Source organism: Arvicola amphibius, chromosome 9 (genome assembly GCF_903992535.2).
Source record: "Arvicola amphibius chromosome 9, mArvAmp1.2, whole genome shotgun sequence".
In the NCBI taxonomy this organism is placed as follows: Eukaryota; Metazoa; Chordata; class Mammalia; order Rodentia; family Cricetidae; genus Arvicola; species Arvicola amphibius.
In genome coordinates, this window is record NC_052055.2 from 104,849,652 (window position 1) to 104,874,126 (window position 24,475).

Consider the following 24,475-nt stretch of genomic DNA (forward strand, 5'->3'; position numbering starts at 1 on the left):
AAAATAAGAGCAACATGAGAAAGCAGAGGATACCACAGCCATTAGCACCAGTGAGGAGCTAGCCTAGGACAGATACCACTTGCTTTTTATCCCCCAACCTGGGCTAACCTAGGCATGTTTCCAAGTTGATTCCCTTCCTCTGAATTGTAATTTTCTGGATACATATTTACATTGGGGTTTGGGGGTTTAATTGTACATTGGATCTTCAGTGTCCAAACGAATGCTTCAGCTATCTCCTGAGCATGATTTAATTGAAGATCAGATGTTGAAGACAGCTTTCAGAGCAAGGCAATAGGTCTTCAAAGGGAGTGGACCCAGGACAACCCTTATTCTGGTTCCCGCGGCCTGCCTCTCTGGTATTTTAGGAAAATCATCCTGTGTTTAGTTTTCCTGTGACTCTGGTTTCTCGTCTCAGGTTTTCTATTTGTTAAGTGACAGTGGCCATAGTTGAAACTCTGGGGTTTCTCAGCAGTAAGAGGAGTGCAGGATAGAGAGAGAGAGAGAGATAGAAGCGAGAGCGAAAGGAAAGAGAATCGAGAAAGAGCACTACGAAATCATCCCCTCTCTCTCCCTCTCTCTCCCTCTGTCTCTCCCTCTCTCTCTCTCTCTCTCTCTCTCTCTCTCTCTCTCTCTCTCTCTCTCTCTCAGCAGGATCTCAGATAGCACAGACTGATCGTGAACATGCTGTATATTCAAGGATGAGTTCTTGATCCTCCTGCCTCTATCTTCCTCGTACTAGGATACAGGTGACCACCATGCCTGGGGACAGGTCTGGCGTGGACACTTCTTAGACTGTAGCTGTCCTTGTGTCCTTAGTGGATAATTATCTACCCGATAAGAATACTTAGAGGACTAGATAAATGGCTAAGTGTCTAAGAGCAATTGTTGCTCTTGCAGAGAACAAGGGTTCTGTTTCCAGGACACACACAGCGGCTCACAGCCATCTAATTCTGGGGGATGCAGTGCTTTCTTCTGGCCTTCGAAGGCACCAGGCATAAACACGGTACACACACATACACGCAAGCAAAATGCTCAAACACAAAATAAATCGGTTTGTTGTGACAGGGTATCACTGTGTAGCCCTGGCTGGCTAGGGGCTGTCCTTTACCTCATGGAGACGCACCTGCCTCTGCTGACCAGGTGCTGGGATTGAAGGTGCGTGCCGCCACAGCCAGCTGCTCCAAAGGTCTTAATGAATGGGGGCTGAAATTTCAGCTCTGGTTGTAAGTGTCGCCATCAGGTTAGTAGCAGTTACTGAGTCCCGAGAAACAGTGTTCCAGGCCTCAGGGGTTCCCTGTTCTCTCCCGACGCTCTCTGAGACAAGCGTCCGCAAGCAGGAGAGATGGCTCAGCTGTTAAGAGCACTGGCTGCTCTTCTAGAAAACCTGGGTTCAGGTCCCAGCATCCGTAATGGCAGCTCACACTGTCTATGATTCCAGTTCCAGGGGCTCTGATGCCGTCTTATAGCCTCTGGGGGCACTTTATGCATGCGGCACACATAGATGCATGCAGGCAAAACACTCAAAACATATACAATAATAATTTTTTAAAAAGCATGGTCTAGGCCGGGCGATGGTGGTGCACTCCTTTAATCCTAGCTCTCGGGAGGCAGAGGCAGGCGGGTCTCCATGGGTTTGAGGCCAGCCTGGTCTACATGAGCAAGTTTCAGGACAGCTCTGGTGGTTACACAGAGAAACCCTGTCTTGAGAAACTAAAAAGGCCACGTTCTAACTTTCTGCCCAGGCTGACCTGAACTCACTTTGTGATTCAGGCTAGCCTTGAACTCATAGCACTCCCCGTCTTAGCCTCCCGAGTACTGGGATTCGAGGCGTAAGCGTTCAAGCCCAGCGTCACCCCTTTCTTTTGCTTTTCCTAGTTCTTCCCTCAGTGTCGTTCTTTCTTCTCTGTCTCCTTCAGTTCTTTAATTTCCTATGGCGACATGGAGCCTCTTTACAAGCTAAGTGTTCAGAGTGCACTTTAGAGGAACTTAGGTTATTTCCGTGTCTACAAGATGGAAGGTGGGGGAGGGGAGGTGTTCCGTTAAGCCGTTGGCTGGTGATGACGGTCCCCGTTCTGATGTCCCCAGTGAGTTCTACGAGTACCACGCGCTAATGATGGAGGAGGAAGGAGCTGTGATTGTTGGGCTGCTCGTCGGTCTGAACGTGATTGATGCCAATCTGTGTGTGAAGGGCGAGGACCTTGACTCCCAGGTGAGTGAACGCAAATAATACAAGCCAGTGTTCTCATTGCACGTGTTCTTCCTGGACCCGAGCGGCTCCTCGAAGTGGCACACAGTGCTGCTAAACACTCACCGAGCAAGATTCAGTTGCATGTTATGTTAGCTAAACACCTGATAGAAACAGCGTAAGTGGCCTGGAGAGATTGCTTAGTGATTAAGAGTGCTGGCTGCTCATTGAGAGGTCCTGAGTTCAATTCCCAGCAACCACATGGTGGCTCACGACCATCTACGATGGGATCTGATACTTTCTTCTGGTACGCAGGCCCACATGCAGACAGCACTCATATCTTAAAAAGAAAATACATAAATGATAAATAATTAAAAAAAAAAAAAAGCTGGGCAGTAGTGGCACACACCTTTAATCCCAGCATTTGGGAGGCAGAGTCAGATGGATCTCAGTGAGTTTGAGCCAGCCTGGTCTACAGAATGAGTTACAGGATAGCCAGGGCTACACACAGAGAAGGCCTGTCTTGAAAAACAAAACAACAACAAAAAAAAAGAAAAGAAAAGAAAAAAGAAACAGTTTAAGTATTAGTTACTTGTCTGTGGTTGTGATGAAATACCATGCCCAGAGCGACTTACAGAAAAAGAGTTTGTTCTGGCTTAGGGCTGCAGAGGGCTAGCGTCCTTAATAGAGGAAAAGGAGTGGCATGACCACAGGAACGGGAAGCCAACTGATCAGGCAGAGGGAGAAAATGGGAAACGGGGTGTGTCCGTAAACCCCGAAAGCTTACACATGGTCACGTTTCTTTCAGCCAGGCTGTATCACCCAAAGCCATAATCTCCCCAAACAGTGACGCCAGCTGGGCACTAAGTGTTAAAATACAGGAGCCTGTGAGGGACACTTGTCGTTCGGATCAGCACAAAGGAGAGAAAGGGTTTATTTTCAGAGGCCTCGAACTGGCTTGCTCTTTGCTATGGGCCTGTGGCGTGGAGGGAGCATTGTGGCAGAAAGGGTGCCAGAGAGCTGAGAGTAACAGGCAAGGCCCAAGGCCAGGATGGATCCTTCAGGCACCTGTCCAAGCAGTGGCTTCCCCCAGCCAACCACACCTGCCATAGTCCTAAATCTTCCTGTAGTCTTCAGGTTTCAGATTTGGAAAAGGGATAAACCATTACTTGAGGTCAGCACTATCAGGAAGGAAACATCACTGGAAGGTCCTCCTAGCCATGCCCACAGCATGCTCTCCTGACCTACCATCTCTCAGGCCAGTGGAGATCGACAAGACTGCCTCACACCAGACGTGCGGAGGAGGATTTCTTCTCTTTAAATAAAGATCTGTTTATTAATTTCAGGTTGGAGTGATTGATTTCTCAATGTATTTAAAGAATGAAGAAGAGATCGGAAACAAAGAAAGGTATATTTTCCTATTTTCCTCTTTATTTCCCAGTTTTAGGTTTTGTTTGTTTTTTGTTTTTTGGGGGGTTTTTTGGTTGGTTTTGTTTGTTTTGTTTTGTTTTTTTCCAGACAGGGTTTCTCTGTAGCATTGGAACCTGTCCTAGATCCGCCTGTCTCTGCCTCCCAAGTGCTGGGATTAAAGGTGCACGCAACCACTGCCCAACTCTTTGTGTTTTTCAAAACAGGGTTTCTCTGTGTGTAGCTTTGGCTGTCCTGGAACTCGCTCCATAGACCAGGCTGGCCTCTAACTCACAGAGATCCTCCTGCTTCTGCCTCCCAAGATTAAAGACTTGCACTCCCCCCACTCCCACTTGGGGTAACTCAGTGGTTGTAGCTTTGCATAGCTATTTGCAAATGAACTTGTGCTGTCTGTCCATGGTGTGGTTTCTGCTCCTCCCTCCCTGGAGCCCTGCCTTGTATTTCTACTTCCTTTAAAAGCACTACAGGGTAGACAAGGAAAATCCTTTAGACGGGTCAACGTTGGTCCACAGTAGGAGTCTTGCTCATAATCAGTCCTTGATGAGAGACACCTTAGTAACTATATTTTGTGACGGCTTATTATCTAGTTGGGTCTGTTTCAGATGTATTAATGATACATTAGCAAGTAACTCAGTCAGCAGAGCTCGCAGGGCCTGATTCTCTGCTGTCTTCAAAGCCATCCGCATTTCATCACTGCGAGTTTTAGAACCACTTCCAGATGCTTTAGATACATTTTAAACTACCCTTTCCTCCCACCACAGGAATGTTCAAATCGCTGCCATCTTAGACCAAAAGAATTACGTTGAGGAACTGAATAGACAACTCAAGTAAGTGTTAGAGCACCAGACCCGTCAGAGACCCTCACTTCCGGGCCGCCTTTGTTTCCAGCTTAATCCCCATCCTTTGTATGGAGCATCTTCGCGTGCTTGCCTCCTCAGCGCTTTTGAGAGGATCGCGCCGGCCTGGCTAGATGCACAGCAGACATTAGTAGTACACCTGTAATAACCCCAGCACTGGGGAAGGAGCGGTAGGAAGGTCAGGAGTTCAAGGTTCTGCTTGTAAGTCAGTTTGAGGCCAGCCTGGGCTACACAGACCCTGTTTTACAAAATAAAACAGCAGCAATAACAACAAAAATCCCAAAGCCAAAACTAAAGCAAAGAGCCCCTAAGGCTGCTGATGTATCTCCACGGTAGAGCCGTTGCCTCACCTGCACAGCGCCCTGGACTCAGTGCTGGCATCTAACAGGCACCCAGAGGAATTTATATAGAAATGCCGATTCCTTTGCGGCTGTTATTGCTGCTTTAGATCAAGTTAGCCAGGTCAACGAACTTGTCCCCCTCTAGAAATCTGCTCTGGGCCATTGGTACATGTCAGTAAACATGAGTCTGAGGAAGTGTACTGACCTGGCTGGCATGAGCTTGCGTGATTCTGAATGTGTTCGTTCTCTTTGCCAATTGCAGCAGCACAGTCAGCAGCCTCCATTCGAGAGTTGACTCGCTAGAGAAATCAAACACGAAGCTGATCGAAGAGGTACTGTCCCCAGCAGTGGATGATTGTCTTTGAGTCCATACTGTCTGTGATCAAATTTTTCTGTCTTAAGTGTGAATGCTGTCATCCCCCAATGCGCACACGCACACACACACACACACACACACACACACTTTCCATGGTGGGACATTTGCAGTTGAAGGTTGTAAGTTCAGTTCTTGAGAACCCACATAGACCTTAAGTTCCTAATTGCGTGACTCTGAGGTACTGTTTGTTTTGTTTTGTTTTGTTTGTTTTTTGGTTTTTCAAGACAGGGTTTCTCAGTAACTATGGAACTAGCTCTTGAAGACCCAGCTGGTCTCGAACTCACAGAGATCCACCTGCCTCTACCTCCCGAATGCTGGGATTAAAGGCTTGAGCCACCACTGCCCGGCGGTGCTTTTGCTTGTTACAGGCAGTAACTAGAAGTCAGCCCCAGAGACAAAAGCCATACAGATTCCTAAATTCATGAAGTGTGACTTCCGTCACAGTGGGGACACCTGTGTCCTGTTGAGTCACCATGAACATTTATCACATTTTCAAACAGCACCTTTTCCCATATACACAAGTCTTTACAGTGTGCTTTTTTTAATGATTACTTATATTTTATGTGCACTGGTGTTTTGCCTGCATGTATGTCTGTGTGAGGGTGTCGGATCCCCTGGAACTAGAGTTACAGATAGCTGTGAGCTGTCACATGGGTGCTGGGAATTGAACCCGGTTGTTGGGAGCAGTGAGACCCCATATCCTTAATTTCTTGTAATCCCCTGATCTGAGTGCCTACAGCTGCTCTGAGCACGAGACCTTCAGGAGTTCCTGATGGCAGGAGAGTGGTTTCTGGTGGGTTTGGCTGGGGCGTGGCTATCTCTATATAATAAGGGGGCATTCTTGGGGAATTCGAGTCCACCCAGGGCGATATAGTGAGTTCCTGTCTTAAAAAATGCAACAAAAAGCCGGGCGGTGGTGGCGCACGCCTTTAATCCCAGCACTCCGGAGGCAGAGGCAGGCGGATCTCTGTGAGTTCGAGGCCAGCCTGGTCTACAAGAGCTAGTTCCAGGACAGGCTCCAAAAAAGCTGCAGAGAAACCCTGTCTCGAAAAACCAAAAAAAGAAAAAAGAAAAAAAAATGCAACAAAAGAATATACCTTTAAAAATAAGCTGGGCAGCCTGGTGGTGGTGGCGCACGCCTGTAATCCCAGCACTTGGGAGGCAGAGGCAGGTGGATTTCTGTGAGTTTGAGACCAGCCCGGTGTACAAGAGCTAGTTCCAGGACAGGCTCCTAAACTAGAGAAACCCTGTCTTGAAAAAAAAAAATTAGCCGGGCGGTGGTGGCACATGCCTTTAATCCCAGCACTTGGGAGGCAGAGGCAGGCGGATCTCTGTGAGTTCAAGGCCAACCTGGTCTACAAGAAAGAAAAAAAAAGTGTTTGCGTATGGTTGTTTTGCCTACATGTATGTCTGTGTGCCATGTGCATGCCAGGTGCCCATGTAGACCAGAAGAGGGCACCAGATCACCAGATCCCCTGCTGGTTTTAGGATTTTGTTTCCTCCTGTTAGTAGCCACAGACCTAAGCAAGTCTACGGAAAGACGTGCAGAGTGGCTTTTTGTTTCTGTTTTACAATTTGCAGTTAGCCATAGCGAAGAACAACATCATTAAGCTCCAGGAAGAAAACCATCAGTTGCGGAGTGAGAACGAGTTGATCTTAATGAGAACGCGGCAGCACCTGGAGGTGAGTAGCAGCTGCAGAGCTGGCTGGGGTCCGGAGTCACGTGGGCCAGCTGTGTGCGCTGACAGAGCGCTGGGTGACGGTGTGGCCTCTTCTTCCTAGGTCACCAAAGTGGATGTGGAAACCGAGCTTCAAACGTACAAGCATTCCCGGCAAGGTCTCGACGAAATGTATAACGATGCCAGAAGGCAGCTTCGAGACGAGTCCCAGCTGCGGCAGGTACGGCGTCCCGGGGATAGTTTACTCTTAAGCGCACCATCCATGTTGCCGCCTTAGCTTCCTGGACGTGGAGTGGAACCTGACACCCTTAATACACTGACTCTTTTTTTGCATTTTTGTGTGTGCGCACACTCGTCATGGGCATGTGCCTCCGCACAGAGGGATAACTTTCCAGGGTCAGTTCTCTCCTCTTATCACAGGGACTGAACTCAGGTCACCAGGCTTGGCAGCAGACACCTTTGTCCACTCTTCTAGTCCCCTTGCCGTGATAGAGCACTGAATCCACGCAGGGGAGGGAAGGGTGGGTCACAGCCCTTCATTGGGGGAAGTCAGGGCAGGACCCGAAGGGAGGAACTTGAAGCTTGCCTCTCCCCCAGGTTCATGCTTGGCTAGCCTCATACAGCTGCAGGAACCGCACTGCCCACAGTGGGGTGGGACCTCCTACCCCAGTTATCAAGACATCCCTCCACAGAAACTCCCTCACGTGATCCTAAGTTGTGTCATAAAGCTCATGTGATGCTCATGGCGCCGTGTTGCAGGCCCAATGTTCTTAAATTTCTTTAAGTTTTAAAAACATCTCTTGCTGGGCAGAGGTGGCGCACACCTTTAATCCCAGCACTCTGGAGGCAGAGAAGGTGGATCTCTGTGAGTTTGAGGCCAGCCTGGTCTACAAGAGCTAGTTCCAGGACAGGCTCCAAAGCTACAGAGAAACCCTGTCTCAAACACCCTACCCCACTACCCCCCCCTCCAAAAAACACATCTCTTCATCTTTTGAAAACTTCCTAGTCTGTGTTGAATTGTGAATGCAGACCACCATCCCAGAAACAGTACGTAAGAGGACACAGTGAAATGTGTAAATATTAGCAAGGTCATATTTAAAACTTTAGCTTTCAGACAGTGGAACATACATAAAAATGCACACACGTGGGGCTGGAGAGATGGCTCAGAGGTTAAGAGCATTGCCTGCTCTTCCAAAGGTCCTGAGTTCAATTCCCAGCAACCACATGGTGGCTCACAACCATCTGTAATGGGGTCTGGCGCCCTCTTCTGGCCTGCAGGCATACACACAGACAGAATATTGTGTACATAATAAATAAATGAATATTTAAAAAAATGCACACACGTAGCTTAATAAGTCATAATGCAGATCTCTACAGTCACTGCCTTGGCTGGAAGAGAATTACTGCCTGCCTGTCAGTACACTCTTTAACCTTAGCAAACTTCTTAATCAAAAAATTTTTTTGAGATAGTGTGCTGTAGGTGGACTTTTGTCCCACCAACCAGCTCCTAAATAACCACACAGAGACTTATTATTAATTATAAATGATCACCCAGTAGCTTAGGCTTGTTAGTAACTAGCTCTTACAACTTAAACTAGCCTGTATTTTTTATCAGTGCTCTACCATGCGGCAGTACCTTTTTTCAGCATGGCATGTTCACCTTCTTCCTCTACATCCGGCTGTCAACTCTGCCTTCTTCCTCCCTCCTATTCTCTACCTGCCTTGCTATTGGCCTTTTAGCCTTTTACTAAACCAATGAGAGGAACACATCTTTACCGTTCCAGACAGTTCTTTCATAGCAGAGTGCTGGGTAGTTTGTCTTAGCTCAACACAGGCTAGAGTCACTGGGAAGAGGGCCTCCATTGAGGAAACACCTCCATTGGACTGACATGTAAACAAGTCTGTTGGCATTTTCTTATTAATGATTGATGTGTGCGGGTTCAGCCCAGTGTGGGCAGTGCCATTGCAGACAGGTAACCTGGACCGTATAAATAAGAAAGTCTGAGCAAACCATGGGGTGCAAGTCAGTAAGCAGCACGCCTCTATGGCAGTGGGTCTCAACCTTGCTAACACAGTCAAGTTGTGGTGACCCCCAACCATAACATTATTTTTGCTGCTACTTCATAACAGTAATTTTGCTACTGTTATGAATTGTAGTTTAAATATCTGTGTTTTCCATTGGTCTGTTGGGGGCTGCGACCCACAGATTGAGAACCACTCCTCTGTGGTCTCTGCCTCCAGGTTCCTGTCTTTGCTTGTAATGGACCGTAAACTCTAAGCCAAATAAACTCTTTCTCTTCCAAGCTGCTTTTGTTTCATGCTTTATCGCAGCAACGGAAAGCAAACTAGGAGAGACATGATCTCACTGTGTAGTTCCGGCTGGCCTGGAACTCTATGTAGACCAGCCTGTCTTCAAACTCCGAGATCCCCCTGCCTCTGCCTCCTGAGGAGTGCTGGAATCAAAGGTGTGCACCAGCAAGCCCAGACCTTGTTTTTGAAATAGAATCTCCCTGTGTAGCCCAGGCCAGCCTTGAACTCAAGCAATCCTCCTGTCGCATTCTCTTCAGTACTAGGACTGCACATGTGAGCCCCCACACCAGGCAGGTTTAGGATGGAACACTGTTCCTTGTATTGCTAATGGTTTCATGTCCGATTTCGATGACCTGAAATAACCTGTTCATGAAGACATTGTGAAATTGCAGGATGTGGAGAATGAGCTATCAGTACAAGTTGGCATGAAACATGAGATTGAGCTGGCTATGAAGTTGTTGGAGAAAGACATTCATGAGAAACAAGACACTCTCATAGGCCTTCGGCAACAGCTGGAAGAAGTCAAAGCAATCAACATTGAGATGTACCAAAAGCTGCAGGTACAGAATGTTCTTTCATTCTTGGCATTGCTAGGGATCAAGCCCCGAGCTTCCTGCATGCTGGACAAATGCTGTGCCACTGAGTCATCTCCACCCCGATTTCATTCTTTCTTTTTCAAAGACATGGCTTCTCTGTGTAACCCTGACTACCCTGGAATTCATTGTGTAGATCAGGCTGGCCTCGAACTCAGAGATCCACCTGCCTCTGCCTCCCAGGTGCTGGAATTAAAGGTGTGCCACTATGCCTGGATCTTTTTTCTTTAGAGATGGTATCTATTTGTCTTCTCATTGATGGGACAGGGTGCCTGCCTGATTATGATAATTTAAAGAAGGATTTATTTCGGCTCACAGTTTGAGGGAGAGTCAGTTATGTGGGGATGGCAGTGGTGGAAGTGGCTTGCAGCCCTAGCTACTGAAGCTACTCACAGTCAGGACAGGAAGGGTAGGTAGCCAGGCTGTGCTCCTCAAGGCCCATCCCAGTGACTCACTTCTTCCAGTGAGGCCCAACCTCTAAAGGCCTGGTGTTGGTGGTGCACGCCTTTAATCCCAGCACACAGGAGGCAGAAGCAGATGGATCTCTGCGAATTCAAGACCAGCCTGGTCTACAGAGTGAGTTCTGGAATAGACAGGGCTACATAGAGAAACCCTGTCTTGAAAACAAACAAAGATTATTCCACAGCCTCCTAAAGTAGTCCCACCAATCGGGAACTGGACCTGTGGGAGGTCATGTTCTCCTCTGAACCACAGCACAGGGTCTCACCTCGATGACAGCACAGACATGCATACCAAAGTGCAAATGTGAGAGTCAGAGGATACGTGTGGGAGCCAGTTCTCTCCTTTCACCATGAGGGTTTGGAGATCAAATCCTCAGATCCTCAGGCTTGGTACCGAGAGCCTTTACCTTCTGAGCCGTCTCACTGGCCCTGTTTTTGTTTTTTGGTTTTTTTTCCCAGTATGATACTTAGTAATTTACTTTCAATTGTTACTGCAGGCAATCACTGCCTTGTATACGATCCATCTACAAATTCACCAAAAAAAAAGCCCTAATTCTTTGTCGATTTAGTTTTTGGGTGCCGAGATCCAGCCCTGGGCTTCATCATGATACAGATACATCACACCACCTTTGAGTTAGAGCTCCAGTCCCAAATCTGTCTTCCTCACCCTCCCCAACTTACTTTTAAATTTCAATATTTTTTAAGAATATTGATTGATTTTTAAGTGGTTTGCTTGAATGTATGAATGTATATCACATGCATGCCATGTGCCCTTGGAGGACCAAAGGAGGCATAGAATCTTCTGGAACTTGAGTTGCAGATGGCCGTGAGCCACCATGTGGTTGCTGGGAACCCCACCAAGGCCCTCTGCCAAAGCAACAAGTGCTTTTAAAGCAGACCTGTCTCTCCAGCCTCTGATTCCAATATTTTGGTTTTGTGTGAGACAGACTCTCACTGTGTAGCCCTAGCTAGTCGGGAACTCATTGAACTCAAAGAACTGCCTGTCTTTGCCTCTGGAGTGGCAGGATTCGTGGCTTATGCCACCATGCCTGGCCCTCAGCCATCTTATTGCATTTATTTTGTGTGCACACCAGCGTGCACATGGAGAGCTCAGGGGACACCCTGTGGAGCAGGTTCTCTTTCATCATGTGAATTCTAGGGATCCGACTCTGGTTGTCCACATTGGCAACACCTTTACCCACTAAGTGATCGTTCATACCTCTCAAATGTTTGTTTTCTTTTTCAAGACAGAGTTTCTCTGTGCAGCTCTAGCTGTCCTGGAACTCATTTTGTAGACCAGGCTGGCCTCAAATTCACAAAGATCCACCTCTGCATCTGGAGTGGTGGAATTAAAGGCGTATGCCACCACCTCCTGGCCTCCTGTTGTTACCTTTCAATAATATGAAGGTATGATCCAGTTGGGTTTTTGTTGTTGTATTTAAAAAAAAACATTGCCATTAGTGTGTGTGTGTGTGTGTGTGTGAGTATACACGCGCTCTGTGTATGCCTTGGGGGCATATATGGAACTTAGGGACAATTTCAGGAGTAGGCTCCCCTACCATGTGGGCTCCAGAGGGGAAACTCTGTTGGAGCTTCAGGTAAGTCTGTCTTCTCACTGAGCCCTTCTCTGCTGCATCCTGAATCTTATTCTTACCATTGGGTTATTTTTGAGAAGGACTGGCTGCCCAGGCTGGCCTCAGTGGCCCCATAGTAGTAAGGCTGGCATTGAACCCATACTCCTGCCTACCTCCTGAGTGCTAGGATTCCAGGCATATACCACTACACTTGGCCTAATGTTTGAGTTTCAAAATCAAAACCACCATAGCTGTTGTACTTTTATAAATAGGGCTCTGAAGACAGCTTGAAAGAAAAAAATGAAATAATTGCCCGGCTAGAAGAAAAGACCAATAAAATCACTTCGGCCATGAGGCAGCTGGAACAAAGGTACGATACTCATAAGTTCCCTCTGTCCCTTCCTTTCTTCCCCTCTGACCACCTGCCATAGAAAGCTGTCAGGAGACCTTGCCTGGGGCCTGTGTCTATCTAAACTGAGCCAGATTTTGTCCTTTTTTTGGTTGTTGCATGGAATCAAGTTGCCTTATTAGGGTGATGATTCATTCAAAGCTGCTCTCTTGGAGATCTTCTAAAGGCACAATATCTGTGACATAAAACTGAACACAAAGACCTGGAAAAGAAATGGACAGGCTTTGGTGGGACCGTCCCATTCTTCACCACTGGCCATCTATGTGAAAACAGCGTGGGCTGACAGTGTAGTTGCTTTCTGAGCTAGGACCCTCAGCCTAACCCACGACAGGATTTTATGTCAATGGAGCTCTTTATCCTGGCATTTCATTTTACTGTTGGAAAATGTGCCCGTTGCCCTGTCATGTTGAGTCAACATGTCTCACCATCGCTTTCTTTGAGTCTCCTTAGGACAAACATAACTATTGATGCTTACTGACACAAATATTCTTTTATTGACATCCTCTTTCTTCTTTTTTCTTCTTTCTTTTTGTTGTTTTCTTTATCCCCACTTTTACATTTTGGACATCTTTATTACTGTTTCTTGTCTTTGGTTTCTGTCCATTCCATTATGAAGTGACGATGATTTGTTAACTCAGACCAGGACGATTGCGGTGTCATTGGTGAAAAGTGCTGGCGGTGACCCCCAGGACCACTACAAATTGGTCAAAGACATCTCCTTCTGAACCGCACTCAAAGTGCAGAGCCCATCCGTTATCCTATGCTAATGGAAAAGAATTTATGCTATCTCATGTTGTATGGGGCTGCAGGAGCCCTTCACGGTGGCTGTGAGACACAGCAGTTTCCCTGGGCTCCCCAGATGCACTCCTCAGCCTTGTGCACGAGGGCAGATTTGAGCCTCAACTGCTTGGAGGGCAAGATTTTCAAATGGTTTTATCTTTTTAGCTACCTTTTGATGAAAACTAGAAACCTTTGGTTTCAGGCTGTGTTGGCACAGATAATCACACACACACACACACACACACACACACACACACACACCCTGTTCCATTTGCACACTCTGCCTAATGGCTCCTTACTGATTTGTAAAGTTAAGATTTCAAAGCAGTTTCCAAGCCAGGCTGGACATTGCCCTGGGCTTCAGCACCTCGGGTTTTCTAGTGTCACCCCCCCACCCCCAGCACTCTTTTGTGATAGCACAGTTGCAAGGCCTACCTCACTTACTTTACTTCCTGTACCTGTAGAGGAGAAAGCTGAGTCCACCCCTGCCGCCTTAACCCTTTAATCTAGTGTAAACCTAGAGGGGACTTCCTTCCTCTCCTTTCCTGGGAGGCTTTCATACTTGCAATGTGTGTTGCCTTACTTAAGTGTCTTGAGGCAGATATGAAGGCACAGGATTCCTCTGTGACTTCTTGTGAACAGTTAATGCCCACTGAATCCTGGGAAATATTTTCATATAAACCTCACAAATCTTGATGGCTAAGGGAGCAAGGAGTGGAGCTAAGCCTAGGGAGAAACAGTGACTTAACAAATAAAAATGGGGAAAAAAATGATCTCAACATTTTAAGCTAATCTTTAGTATTCAAAATAAAGAATAAAAATTAGGGTGCTGGAGAGATGCCACAGCAGTTAAGAGGACCTGGGTTCAATGCCCAACACCTATACGATGTAGCTCACAACTGTCTGTAACTCCAGTTCCAGGAGACCTGACACCCTCTTCTGACCTCAGTGGGCACCAGGCATGTAGGTGGTGAACAGACACATACATGCAAGCAAAAACATTCATAAACATAAAATAAAAACCTAAAAAAGTCCATAGGGAATGATGCCAACAACCATTAAACCTTTTTGAATCTTAATAAAAATATATATGCATACGCACATACATATTCAGCTTTGCATAACCGAGCAACTATATAGAGCTCTGCTAGGAAGGTCATCACTGAGAAGAATGGTTGCTATTTCAGCTCTTAGCCCAGCACACACAGCTCAGCATCACATAAGCAGGTGTGTTCTGCACTTACTACAGACCTGTGTACTGCCCATGGTTTTGTAAAAGGCAATAACATACCTAGCCATATTTGAGATTTAATCATTATCCTCCAACGGTAAAAATTGTATTGCTTTGCATTAATTATGGACAAGAAATAAAGCAAATTTCAAGATAGTTTTCTGGGCATAGCATATCTTGTATTGAAAAAAAATCACAAAACAATTTCTAGACATTGTGTGGCTCTTTCATGTTTGAGTTTGTGAGTTCTCCCCCAAACTTTGTTTTCATTTAGAAATGTTTCTATTTCCCCATTTTTCTTTTATTTGTCTTCTTCACCCTTTTACACCCTACTTCTAGCCTCAGTTTTACCCAAAGTTGATTTGAATTACACCAGATTGCAGCAAGCAGAGAAGGCACAAATGGAAGCGGAAGATGAGGATGAGCGATGTGCCCACGAGTGTCTGAGCAAATCCGACAGTCTGCAGAGACAGATCACGCAGAAGGAGCAGCAGCTGTGAGTGTTTGGTCTTGGAATCAAATTCTTGTACTAATATGGTTTCTGCCAGCCAGTACGGCCACTTAAAGGTGGTGTGTGGGGACATCTGTGATGGCTCAGTAGGTACAGGCAGCCGTCACTGCCAAGCCTCAGCTCCATCTCCAGGACCCTCGTGGCAGTTCTGCACACATCCCTGCTCCTTACACTAAACAAATATTTTTTAGAAAAAGAAAAAAGTTGGGATAGGGACGTAGTTCAGTGGGAGAGTACTGTGCTAGTGTTGATGAGGCCCTGGGTTCAAGCTCCAAAGCCACACATACGCATACTGAAAATATAATTGTTACTCCTATTATTTTTCTATGTACTTTTGGAGATCATGTCTTATGTATGCCAGGCTGGCCTGTATCACAATTAATAAAAACTCTGAGACAGAAATTGGGGTTCAACCTGAAGGTCAGAATAGCAAATCAGCCAGCCACTGGCTCTTACACTTCTACTTCAGTCTGAAATGGCGATCCTGCCTCCAGGAATCTCAGAATGAGACTGAGACTGAGAGCTGTCTCCTCCTGTTTTATAATCCTCTCTAGTTCTGGAATTAAGGGTGTGCACCATCACTGCCTGGTTTCTATAGCAAACTAATGTGGCTACTGTGATTAAACGTGGTGTCACTGATGCCTGGTTTCCTGGCCAGTGTGGCCGTTTTACTTTTCTGACCTTCAGGCAAGCTTTATTAAAATGCAAATGAAATGCTACTATGCTGGCCTACATTTCTTATATAAGCAAGAGTGACTTTGACCCTCTCTTCTTCCTGCTTTCCCCTCTGGACACTGGGATTATAGGTGGTACCAATATACCTGCGTATGTGATGCTGGGGATCAAAACCTAGGGTTTGTTTGTGCCACACAGGTACTCTCTCCGCTGAGCTACATCCTCAGCTCCTATTTTCTAAGATTTAAATTTTCTTTTCATTTTTAATTACACGGCTGTGTGTCTCTTAACTGCTAAGCATCTCTCCAGCACACTTTCTTTTAATAACAAAACTAGCCCATGGTTCCTGGGGAGGAATATTAGTGATGCTTGTAGAATAAGGGCTGAAACTCTTCCAAGTGGCTTTAAAATGTTAAACTGTTCTAGGCTTCAATATAACTCATTGGTCCAATATATGCTCTTTGGTTTGCATAAAGCCCTACGTTCAATCCTCAGCACCACAAAATAAGGACAAGACTTTTCTTTGCACATATAAATATATGGGCAATATATGGTTTTAATTTTATTGAAATTTAAAATTAAATTTACTTATTTTTTCTGCTAGTATGCATGTAGCAGACTATGTAGGTGGAGGTCAGAGGCCAACTTGTGGGGTTGGTTTTCTTCTCACCATGTGGGACTGTGGGATCAAAGTCAGGTTGTCAGGCTTGGCAGCAAGACTTTACCCACTGAGACAGGATCTCAAAAAAATATAGCTCTTACTCTCCTTAACTCAGCTGTGATTGCCTCTGCCTCCCAAGTGTTAGCGTGAAAGGTGTGTGCCACCATGCCTGGCCTAATTTTATTTAATAACCGGTGTTTTGCCTGCAGGTATGTCTGTGTGATGGTGTCAGATTTTTGAGTTACAGTTGTGAGTTGCCATGTGCTGGGAGTTGAACCTGGGTCCTCTGGAAGAACAACAAGTGCTTTTAACTGCTGAGCTATGTCTCCAGCCCCCTAATTTTATTTTTAAAATAGAACCTGACAGACTATCTGAAAACTTTTTATTTTTAATTTATTTATTTATTTATTATGTATACAATATTCTGTCTGTGTGTATGCCTGCTGGCCAGAAGAGGGCACCAGACCTCATTACAGATGGTTGTGAGCCACCATGTGGTTGCTGGGAATTGAACTCAGGACCTTTGGAAGAGCAGGCAATGCTCTTAACCTCTGAGCCATCTCTCCAGCCCCGAAAACTTTTTTTTGAAACAGGGACTTGCTACACAGCCCACATTGGTTATATAGGTTAAGGCAGAAGGATCAGAAATTAAAGGACATTTTTGGCTACATAAGAGTCAGGTATAGGAGAACAACTTATAACCCTGGCACTTAGGAGATAGAAGCAGGAGCATTAGGATTTAAAAGCTAGACTTGGCTACAAGAAACCCTACCTCAAAATTGACCCAACTGAACACTGGGCTTCTTTCTGTTTGCCATTCAAGGGTGCAGCTGGAAACAGATTTGAAGATTGAGAAGGAATGGAGGCAGACTTTGCAAGAAGATCTTCAAAAGGAGAAAGATGTCCTATCTCATCTTAGAAATGAGACCCAACAAATCATTAGTCTTAAAAAAGTAAATAGTAGTAAAACTTTTATATCAGCCGGGTGGTAGTGGTGCACACATTTAATCCCAGCACTAGGGAGGCAGAGGCAGGTGGATCTCTGAGTTCAAGGCCAGTCTGGTCTACAAGAGCTAGTTCCAGGACAGGCTAGAAACTACAGGGAAACCCTGTCTCGAAAAAAAAAAAAAAAAAAAAAAAAAAAACCAAGAAAGAGGAAAAAAGAAAAACGGACCAATGTTGATGGGGTTTCATACTATGCCATCTATCTATATAGCCCAGACTATCTGTGAACTGTTCTGTAGCAAAAGCTAGCCTTGAACTCATGGCCATTGTTTCTCGCCTGTGAGCTTTTGTAAACAATGTGGGGCTGAGAGGATGGCTGTCAGCAAAGTGCTTGCAGGACTTGTAGTCTCAGCTCTGGGGACATCCCTGGGACTCACACTGGCGGGCCAGTCTAGCCTAATTCATGAGCTCCATCCAGGTCAATGAAAGACCCTGACTCAAAGGAGGTGGTAGGCAGTTCTACGTACAACAACTAGGGCTGTTTTACAAACACATCTTCTAAAACAAGATACTTTACACAATTTACTTGTATATGAGGTAACAGGATATACTTAGTCATTTTAGGAACATGAAAGGAGGTTGTGTGGGTAATAATGGCTTCAGATACTCTCTGCTTTTACTGAGTGTTGTGTGCACTGAGGGGACTGAAGCAGGAGAATCAGGAGGCTGAGGCTTAGCCTAACCACATGACTCCCAGGCCAGTTAGAGCTATAATCCCAGTATTAACATGGTGGCTTACAACCATCTCGAAACTCCACTTACAGGGGATCTGATGCCCTCTTCTGACCTCTGGTATCAGGCGTGCACATGAACACATACATACATGCAGGCAAAAAATTCGCACACAAATCTTTTAAAAAGGGAAAAATTGGGGGTGGAGGGTGATACCTGAGAATTCCTATCAAAGCATTCCTGTAATCCCAACACTTGGTAAATGGAAGTGGGGTCAGGACACGGTCATGCCTCAGTCTCCCGAGGACAAAGCTCAGAGACATTTATACTTTCTTAATGATATGTATGCAATGTATAGTTTCTTGGTTTTTCTAAAGTTGTATTTTTGTTTTTTATTGAAGGAGTTTCTTAACCTCCAGGATGAAAATCAGCAGTTGAAAAAAATATATCACGAACAAGAACAGGCTCTGCAAGAACTTGGCAGCAAACTTTGCGAGTAATTCCTCTCTTCCTTCAGCTACATGCCTACAGATTCGTGGAAGAGATGGGTGACCGAATCAGCCCTGCAGAGGGGGCTTGAGTACTGGGACACCAAAGACTAGCTTCTTTAGAGAGATCTAGTAGTTCTGGGCATTTTAGCAGACCTTGGTTTTGAAGGGTTTCATCAGGTGAAGGCCAAAACTATTGTTTAATTTCTTCAGTGATAAAGAATCCAGAAGCTTAATTTTGTCAGAACATAAGTTTGAATTTTAACAATGTCCAGCGCTATCAGACTATTTTGAGACACAGCCAGTTTTGTGATTTATAGTTTTTCATGCCTTCTGGCGTCAAATCTTGCGATGACTCAATGTGATCTTGTAGTAAAATGTTATTGAGATTCTATAGGAAGCCAGGAAAGTGGCTGTAATCTCAGCACTTGGGAGGTAGAAGCAGGAAGATCAGGAATTCAAGGTCATCCTCAGCAACATAGATTTGAGATTATACCTTGAGATTATGCCTTTAAAAAAACAAAGAAATAGGGCTGGAGAGTTGCAGTGGTTAAGCGTACTTGCTGCTCTTGCAGAGGACCCAGGTTAAGTTCTCAGCACCCACACAGTAGCTCACAACCATCTCTAACTCCAGTTAGAGAGCCATCCTGTCTCCAGGGGATCCGATGCCTGTTTCTGACCTTTGGTTACCAGGCATGCACATGATAAACATACATGCAAGCAACATTTCACATACATAATTTTTTAAAGAGATAAATGGAAGAGGGGGATATTTGAGAATACCATCATTTCAATTTTTATTTTAGGATTGTGTTCCCCTTTCCCTTTCTTGTTCTGAGAAAGACTACTGCTTTATTGTCTAGGCTAGTGTTGAATTCCTGGATTAAAGTGATTCGGTCACCCAAATAGTTGGATTGTACGCCACTATGACCAGCCACTTCAAATGTAATAAACAGTTTCTCTGAGACAATTAAAACATGCTTAAATTTCAACAGCAGGTAAAAATTGCATACCATGTAACCATTTAGTGTGATGTGGCAGATACTTAGTAACAACTAGTAGGCGTCACTCTTCTGGATCCAGCACTGAGCGGACCGATTATGGAGTACTATGCAGATGATACTCCATTAAAAGGGCTTACTCAGTCAGTGTAGTAGCTCTTCTCTGTAATCCAGACCGGAGACCAGTCTGCTACATGTCTCAAAAGGCATAAAAGGAAGCTGAGACAGGATTGCCAAAAAATTGGGCCAAGCCCAACTACCAAATTTAGATCCTGTTTCAAAACAAAGTAACACATTCATGCAAGTGTTTTTCTTTTTTTCTTTTTTTTTTAAATATTTGTTTATTATGTATACAATATTTTGTCTGTGTGTATGCCTGAAGGCCAGAAGAGGGAGCCAGACCTCATTACAGATGGTTGTGAGCCACCATGTGGTTGCTGGGAATTGAACTCAGGACCTTTTGGAAGAGCAGGCAATGAATGCTCTTAACCACTGAACCATCTCTCCAGCCCCCCAAGTGTTTATTTTTCAAGACGAGGTTTCAAGTATCCCAGGCTGTCCTAGAACTCATGTAGCCAAAACATGACCTTAAGCTTCTGCTGTGTAACTTCCGAAGTGCTAGTTCATATGGCACTGGGATCTAACCCAGGGCTTTGTACATGCATATCCAGAGACACTTTCTCTTATACAGTCAAGCTTTTGAAAAATCTAGTTGTAGCTGGGTGATGGTGGCACAAGCCTTTAATTCCAGCACTCGGGAGGCAGAGGCAGACGGATCTCTGTGAGTTTGAGGCCAGCCAGGGCTACCCAGAAACACTGTCTTAGAAAAAAGGAAAGAGAAAAATATATAATATTCCCTTAGCCAGAGATTGTTAGATCTAAAATTATATGCAATTAAAAAAATCAATACCTTTGCAATGAACTATTGTTTTGTATTTACATGCACACTAAAATTTGGACTTGTTTTTAGATCCAAACTTAAAATAGATGACATAAAAGAAGCCAACAAAGCATTACAGGTGAGTAAAAAGGCTTTCAGTACAGCTGGAAGCTCTTAAACATTGGTAAACCTAAGTTGTTTGGAGCCTGGTGTGTTGAGGAGGCCTTGAGAAGGAAACATACAGATCCTAGGGGCAGAGGTAGGGAATGTAGTTGTGCTATTCTAGCCTCCATTTTTTTTTTCTTTTCTAGGCAAGGTTTCTTTGTGTAACAGCCCTCAGTGACTAGGCTGGCCTTGAACTCAGATCTGCCTTCTTCTGCCTCCTGGGCATGAGCTGGAGACTACCACATCCACACTTAGTGAAATGTTTTAAAAGGTCCCTGCTAAGCCGGGCGGTGGTGGCGCATGCCTTTAATCCCAGCACTCCGGAGGCAGAGGCAGGCGGATCTCTGAGTTCGAGGCCAGCCTGGTCTACAAGAGCTAGTTCCAGGACAGGCTCTAGAAACTACAAGGAAACCCTGTCTCGAAAAAACAACAACAAAAAAAGGTCCCTGCTAAAGGATGCATCATCTTGATAAAAAAATGACATTGTAATACTACTTTAGTAGATAACATATCCTTGATGACCCTCAATTTAGCCTTCTAGAATAGGCTTCTGATGTATCACTTTGATAAGGCTAGAATGTGTGTTACTTTTAAGCTCATTAGAACACTAACATTCATCTTTACTTGTTAGGGACTGGTCTGGCTGAAAGACAAAGAGGCAACACACTGCAAGCTTTGTGAGAAGGAATTTTCACTTTCCAAAAGAAAGGTAAGAGGCGAGAAAGTGAGCCCACACATTTTGGCAACAAAAATGGCTTCTAACCACTTCCCCCCCCCCCTTCCTAATTTTTCCATTTAATAGCACCACTGTAGAAACTGTGGGGAAATTTTCTGCAATGCCTGCTCTGACAACGAGCTGCCTTTGCCTTCTTCACCAAAGCCAGTCCGAGTCTGTGATTCCTGCCATGCAATACTCATTCAGAGATGCTCCTCTAACGTGCCATGACCCAGAAACTCAGACCTCCTGCACAGAAGCACCTGCAGTGAGTGAGGACCAAGTGTCCAGTCAGCACCGTACCTCTCCTCCAGCTAACACACAGAATTCTAAGTTGTATAGTTAGGATTCCGTTTCTGCACTTACTCAGATTTTAAGATAGCATGTTTTATCACTACTTGGAACAGTCATGTAACCCTTAAGTAAAGGCCAGACCGCAGAGCTAAAGATGCACTTTTGCCTTATCTTCTAGAGGCCTTCTTGAGAATGAGGCCACAATTTGTTTCTGAACTGTCGAGCTGGCACTTGATGGTGCCTGTAATTCTCTTTAATGCACTTTAAAGCTTCACAATTCTCAGAGGAAGACTGGAAATGCACTCACTTTGATAGCTGCCAATTGAACATCCTTTTTTGAAATAAGATTGAAACAAAGTTGTCCATTTTTGACCATGGACTTCCTTGCCTCAGCTACGAAGTGCTGGGATCATAGGTGTGTGCCTCCATACCAGGCTGTACAGTCTTCATTGTCTGGTAAGATTCTAATTTAATTGTATTTGTGTGTTCTTTCCCTCTCTTCTACAATGGTCAGTAATTTTATCTCATACCTTTCTTTTCACTTGCCTACACCTTTCATATAGAGGATTGAAGTATCAGCTTTCCCTTCGATTCTTTAAGGGATGTTACATATAACCATCATAAATATAACCTTGTCACAGGAACTACTTTTTATAAAGGGTTGGCCCCCAAAGATGAAAACATCCTTCCTGAGGGATGATAGGAAAGAAAACACAGGCTTTTAAAAGATTCTAAGTATTAAAAATAAGAGCATTTAAAACTTACCTATGCTATAACAGAATTAGTTTCCCCATCCTCCAGTTCTTTTAGGAAACATATTGCAGTGTTTACATCTACCCACAGTAGAATTTCACCCGATGTATCAAGTACCTTTATGCTATGATCTTAGGCAAATAGTGGTTTTTTTATTTTTTCAAGCAGAAAAACAAAACATTAAGTTACTTAAACCATGACCATTCAGGATCTTAATATATTAATTTCCAGTTTTGCACTTTTAAATCTATAAACTTTATAGAGATTTTACATTCCTAAAGACAGTTTAGTGACTGGGCACTTTTCTGATTTCTTATTCTTTGAGATCTTTTCATTGTTGTATTTCAGTAAGTTTTATAATTTGCCAAAATTACAAAACCAGTATTTTCACCAGCTTCTGAGGTTAACTTAAATTAGATCTGTCAGATTTTGAGATGTCCCATTTTTTGGAAACAGGGATTCATGTAACCCAAGTTGGCTTCTAACTCGGTGTGTAGCAGAGGATGACCTTGAACTGATTCTCTGACCTCCACATATCCCATCTCCCGAGATTACAACTATGTGGTGCTGAGGATGGAACCCCTGGCTTTGTAGAGGCCAGGTACTACCAACTGATCTAACCCAGCCCCCAAGATGTCATTTGTTAAGTACTGACAGAGTGGCCTTGAAACAGAATTAAGATGGTAAGGCAAGAAAGAATGCTACAAGTTCATGGCCAGTCTGGTCCATTCCTCTAACTCCAGATTAGCCTATGCTATGTATATATTTATACATACAACAGTGAAAACCTGGCTCAAATATTAGAAAAAAGAATTATATTCTTGAACCATTTTTGTTGCTGTTGTTTTGTTTGTATTTTGAGACAGGGTTTCTCTAGCTTTGGAGCCTGTCCTGGAACTTGCTCTATAGACCAGGCTGGCCCTGAACTCAGAGATCCACCTGCCTCTGCCTCCCTAGTGCTGGGATTAAAGGTGTGCACTATCACTGCCCAACTTCTGAACCATTTTGTATTGGTGGGAATAGACTAAGATTTTTATGACTGTTGAAAGTGAGCATAAATGAAAAATTTTCAAATACTTTTATTTTGTGCTTTTTGTTATAAACATGGACCTTTTCTGGGGCAGCATTAACTTGATCCCCAATGTCTGGGATGAGAATATAGCTCAGTGAAAAAAATGTTTGCTTACTGTGTGTATTAAAGCCCTGGGTTCTCAATCCACAGCACTACTAACAAAAAAAAAACAAATCTAAATTTAGGATACCCCATTCATCACAAAGCATTCACAGTTTTTATTTTGCAAAAACTCGTCATTTCCTTGCTTACCCTAGCCAGTACTACCACAAAGATGCAATCATGGTGCCAAGGAATTGTAATTCTAATCTGTAATGTTCTTAAAATAAATGTGAATTTTATAAAACAAAGTTTTGAGAAATTAACAATTTTTATTGCTTTAAAGATTTGTTTGTGTCTGCATGAGTGTATGCCACATGTGTGCAGGTGGTGGAGGCCAGAAAAAAGTATTGGATTCACTGGAGCTACAGTGAGTTGTGATCTGCCTGATGTGGGTGCTGGGAACCAACCTCAGGTCCTCTGGATGAGCAGAAAGTACTCTTAACCACCGAATCATCTCTCTGGCCACCTCCTCCTTTGAGACTGAAGAAGGTAACCCTTGAAGGGCTTCTGAGCTCTCTGCCAGGCATACAGACAAGGTCATTAGTGCGTAGGCTCTAGGTGAACTCCTCAGTCCCAAAGACAGAAACTCACTGTTTCAGAACTATAGGCTCCAAAGTAACAAGCTGTGATGCTCCTTTACAGTCACTTTATCAGAAATCTCAATTTGGCATCCAAATTACATGCTATCCAAATACTTGCCTCTACCTGCCAAGTGCTGGGATTAAAAGCATGTGCCACCACACTTTCTACCAATGTGCATTACAACCAATAACTGACACAAAGCATTCTAGAACAGACAACATACCTTTATCTCCCATGTTGACATTTATTAAATGAATAATATTTCTAGCAAAAAAACAAGTAACAAGTTCAATAACTGAGTTCACATTGACAGGTTTCAATCTGATCCATTAGCCAATTTAGGGAAAAGCCACATTGATCAAAGTGTTAAGATTAGAAAGCACCCTTCCCTTGCTAAACAAAGCTTAAATACTCAAAACCAGTATCAGATGCAAAACCCAGCTGTAGCATTGTTTTACATTTTCCTAAATACAGTCATTTACACAATTTAAAAACCCTGTTTTCTTGGGTGAGAAACTGAAAACACAAGAATACATCTATTATAGTAAATACCCGTGTATTTACATCGAGTTCTGCCATCAATAAGAATTCTTAGCTACTCCAACAAACTCAAATTTTGGAAACATTTTTGGTATCTTGGGCAAGTGCTATGAGGATTTTAAAATCTAGGGCTAT

At 44.3% G+C, this 24,475-nt stretch overlaps 1 protein-coding gene across 6 annotated transcripts in view; it reads left to right on the forward strand.

Annotated features, from left to right (window-relative positions):
• The window catches only part of Rufy2 (RUN and FYVE domain containing 2), a 32,884-nt gene extending 9,418 nt beyond the window's left edge, over positions 1 to 23,466 (forward strand). For 2 of the 6 annotated variants that reach the window (XM_038341232.1, XM_038341233.2), the window contains exons 5-18: positions 2,086 to 2,209; positions 3,532 to 3,593; positions 4,375 to 4,440; positions 5,074 to 5,143; positions 6,769 to 6,870; positions 6,970 to 7,086; positions 9,569 to 9,736; positions 12,077 to 12,174; positions 14,601 to 14,720; positions 16,895 to 17,024; positions 18,150 to 18,244; positions 20,208 to 20,256; positions 20,914 to 20,991; positions 21,085 to 23,466. In XM_038341232.1, coding sequence (XP_038197160.1) covers positions 2,086 to 2,209; positions 3,532 to 3,593; positions 4,375 to 4,440; positions 5,074 to 5,143; positions 6,769 to 6,870; positions 6,970 to 7,086; positions 9,569 to 9,736; positions 12,077 to 12,174; positions 14,601 to 14,720; positions 16,895 to 17,024; positions 18,150 to 18,244; positions 20,208 to 20,256; positions 20,914 to 20,991; positions 21,085 to 21,228 — 1,423 coding nt within the window. In that variant the 3' untranslated portion in view covers positions 21,229 to 23,466. Of the gene's footprint in view, positions 1 to 2,085; positions 2,210 to 3,531; positions 3,594 to 4,374; positions 4,441 to 5,073; positions 5,144 to 6,768; positions 6,871 to 6,969; positions 7,087 to 9,568; positions 9,737 to 12,076; positions 12,175 to 14,563; positions 14,721 to 16,894; positions 17,025 to 18,149; positions 18,849 to 20,207; positions 20,257 to 20,913; positions 20,992 to 21,084 lie in introns of those variants that run through there. The other 4 variants (XR_005286752.1, XR_005286754.1, XR_005286753.1 and 1 more) reach the window with 4 other exon arrangements.
• Positions 23,467 to 24,475: the final 1,009 nt, after the last annotated feature.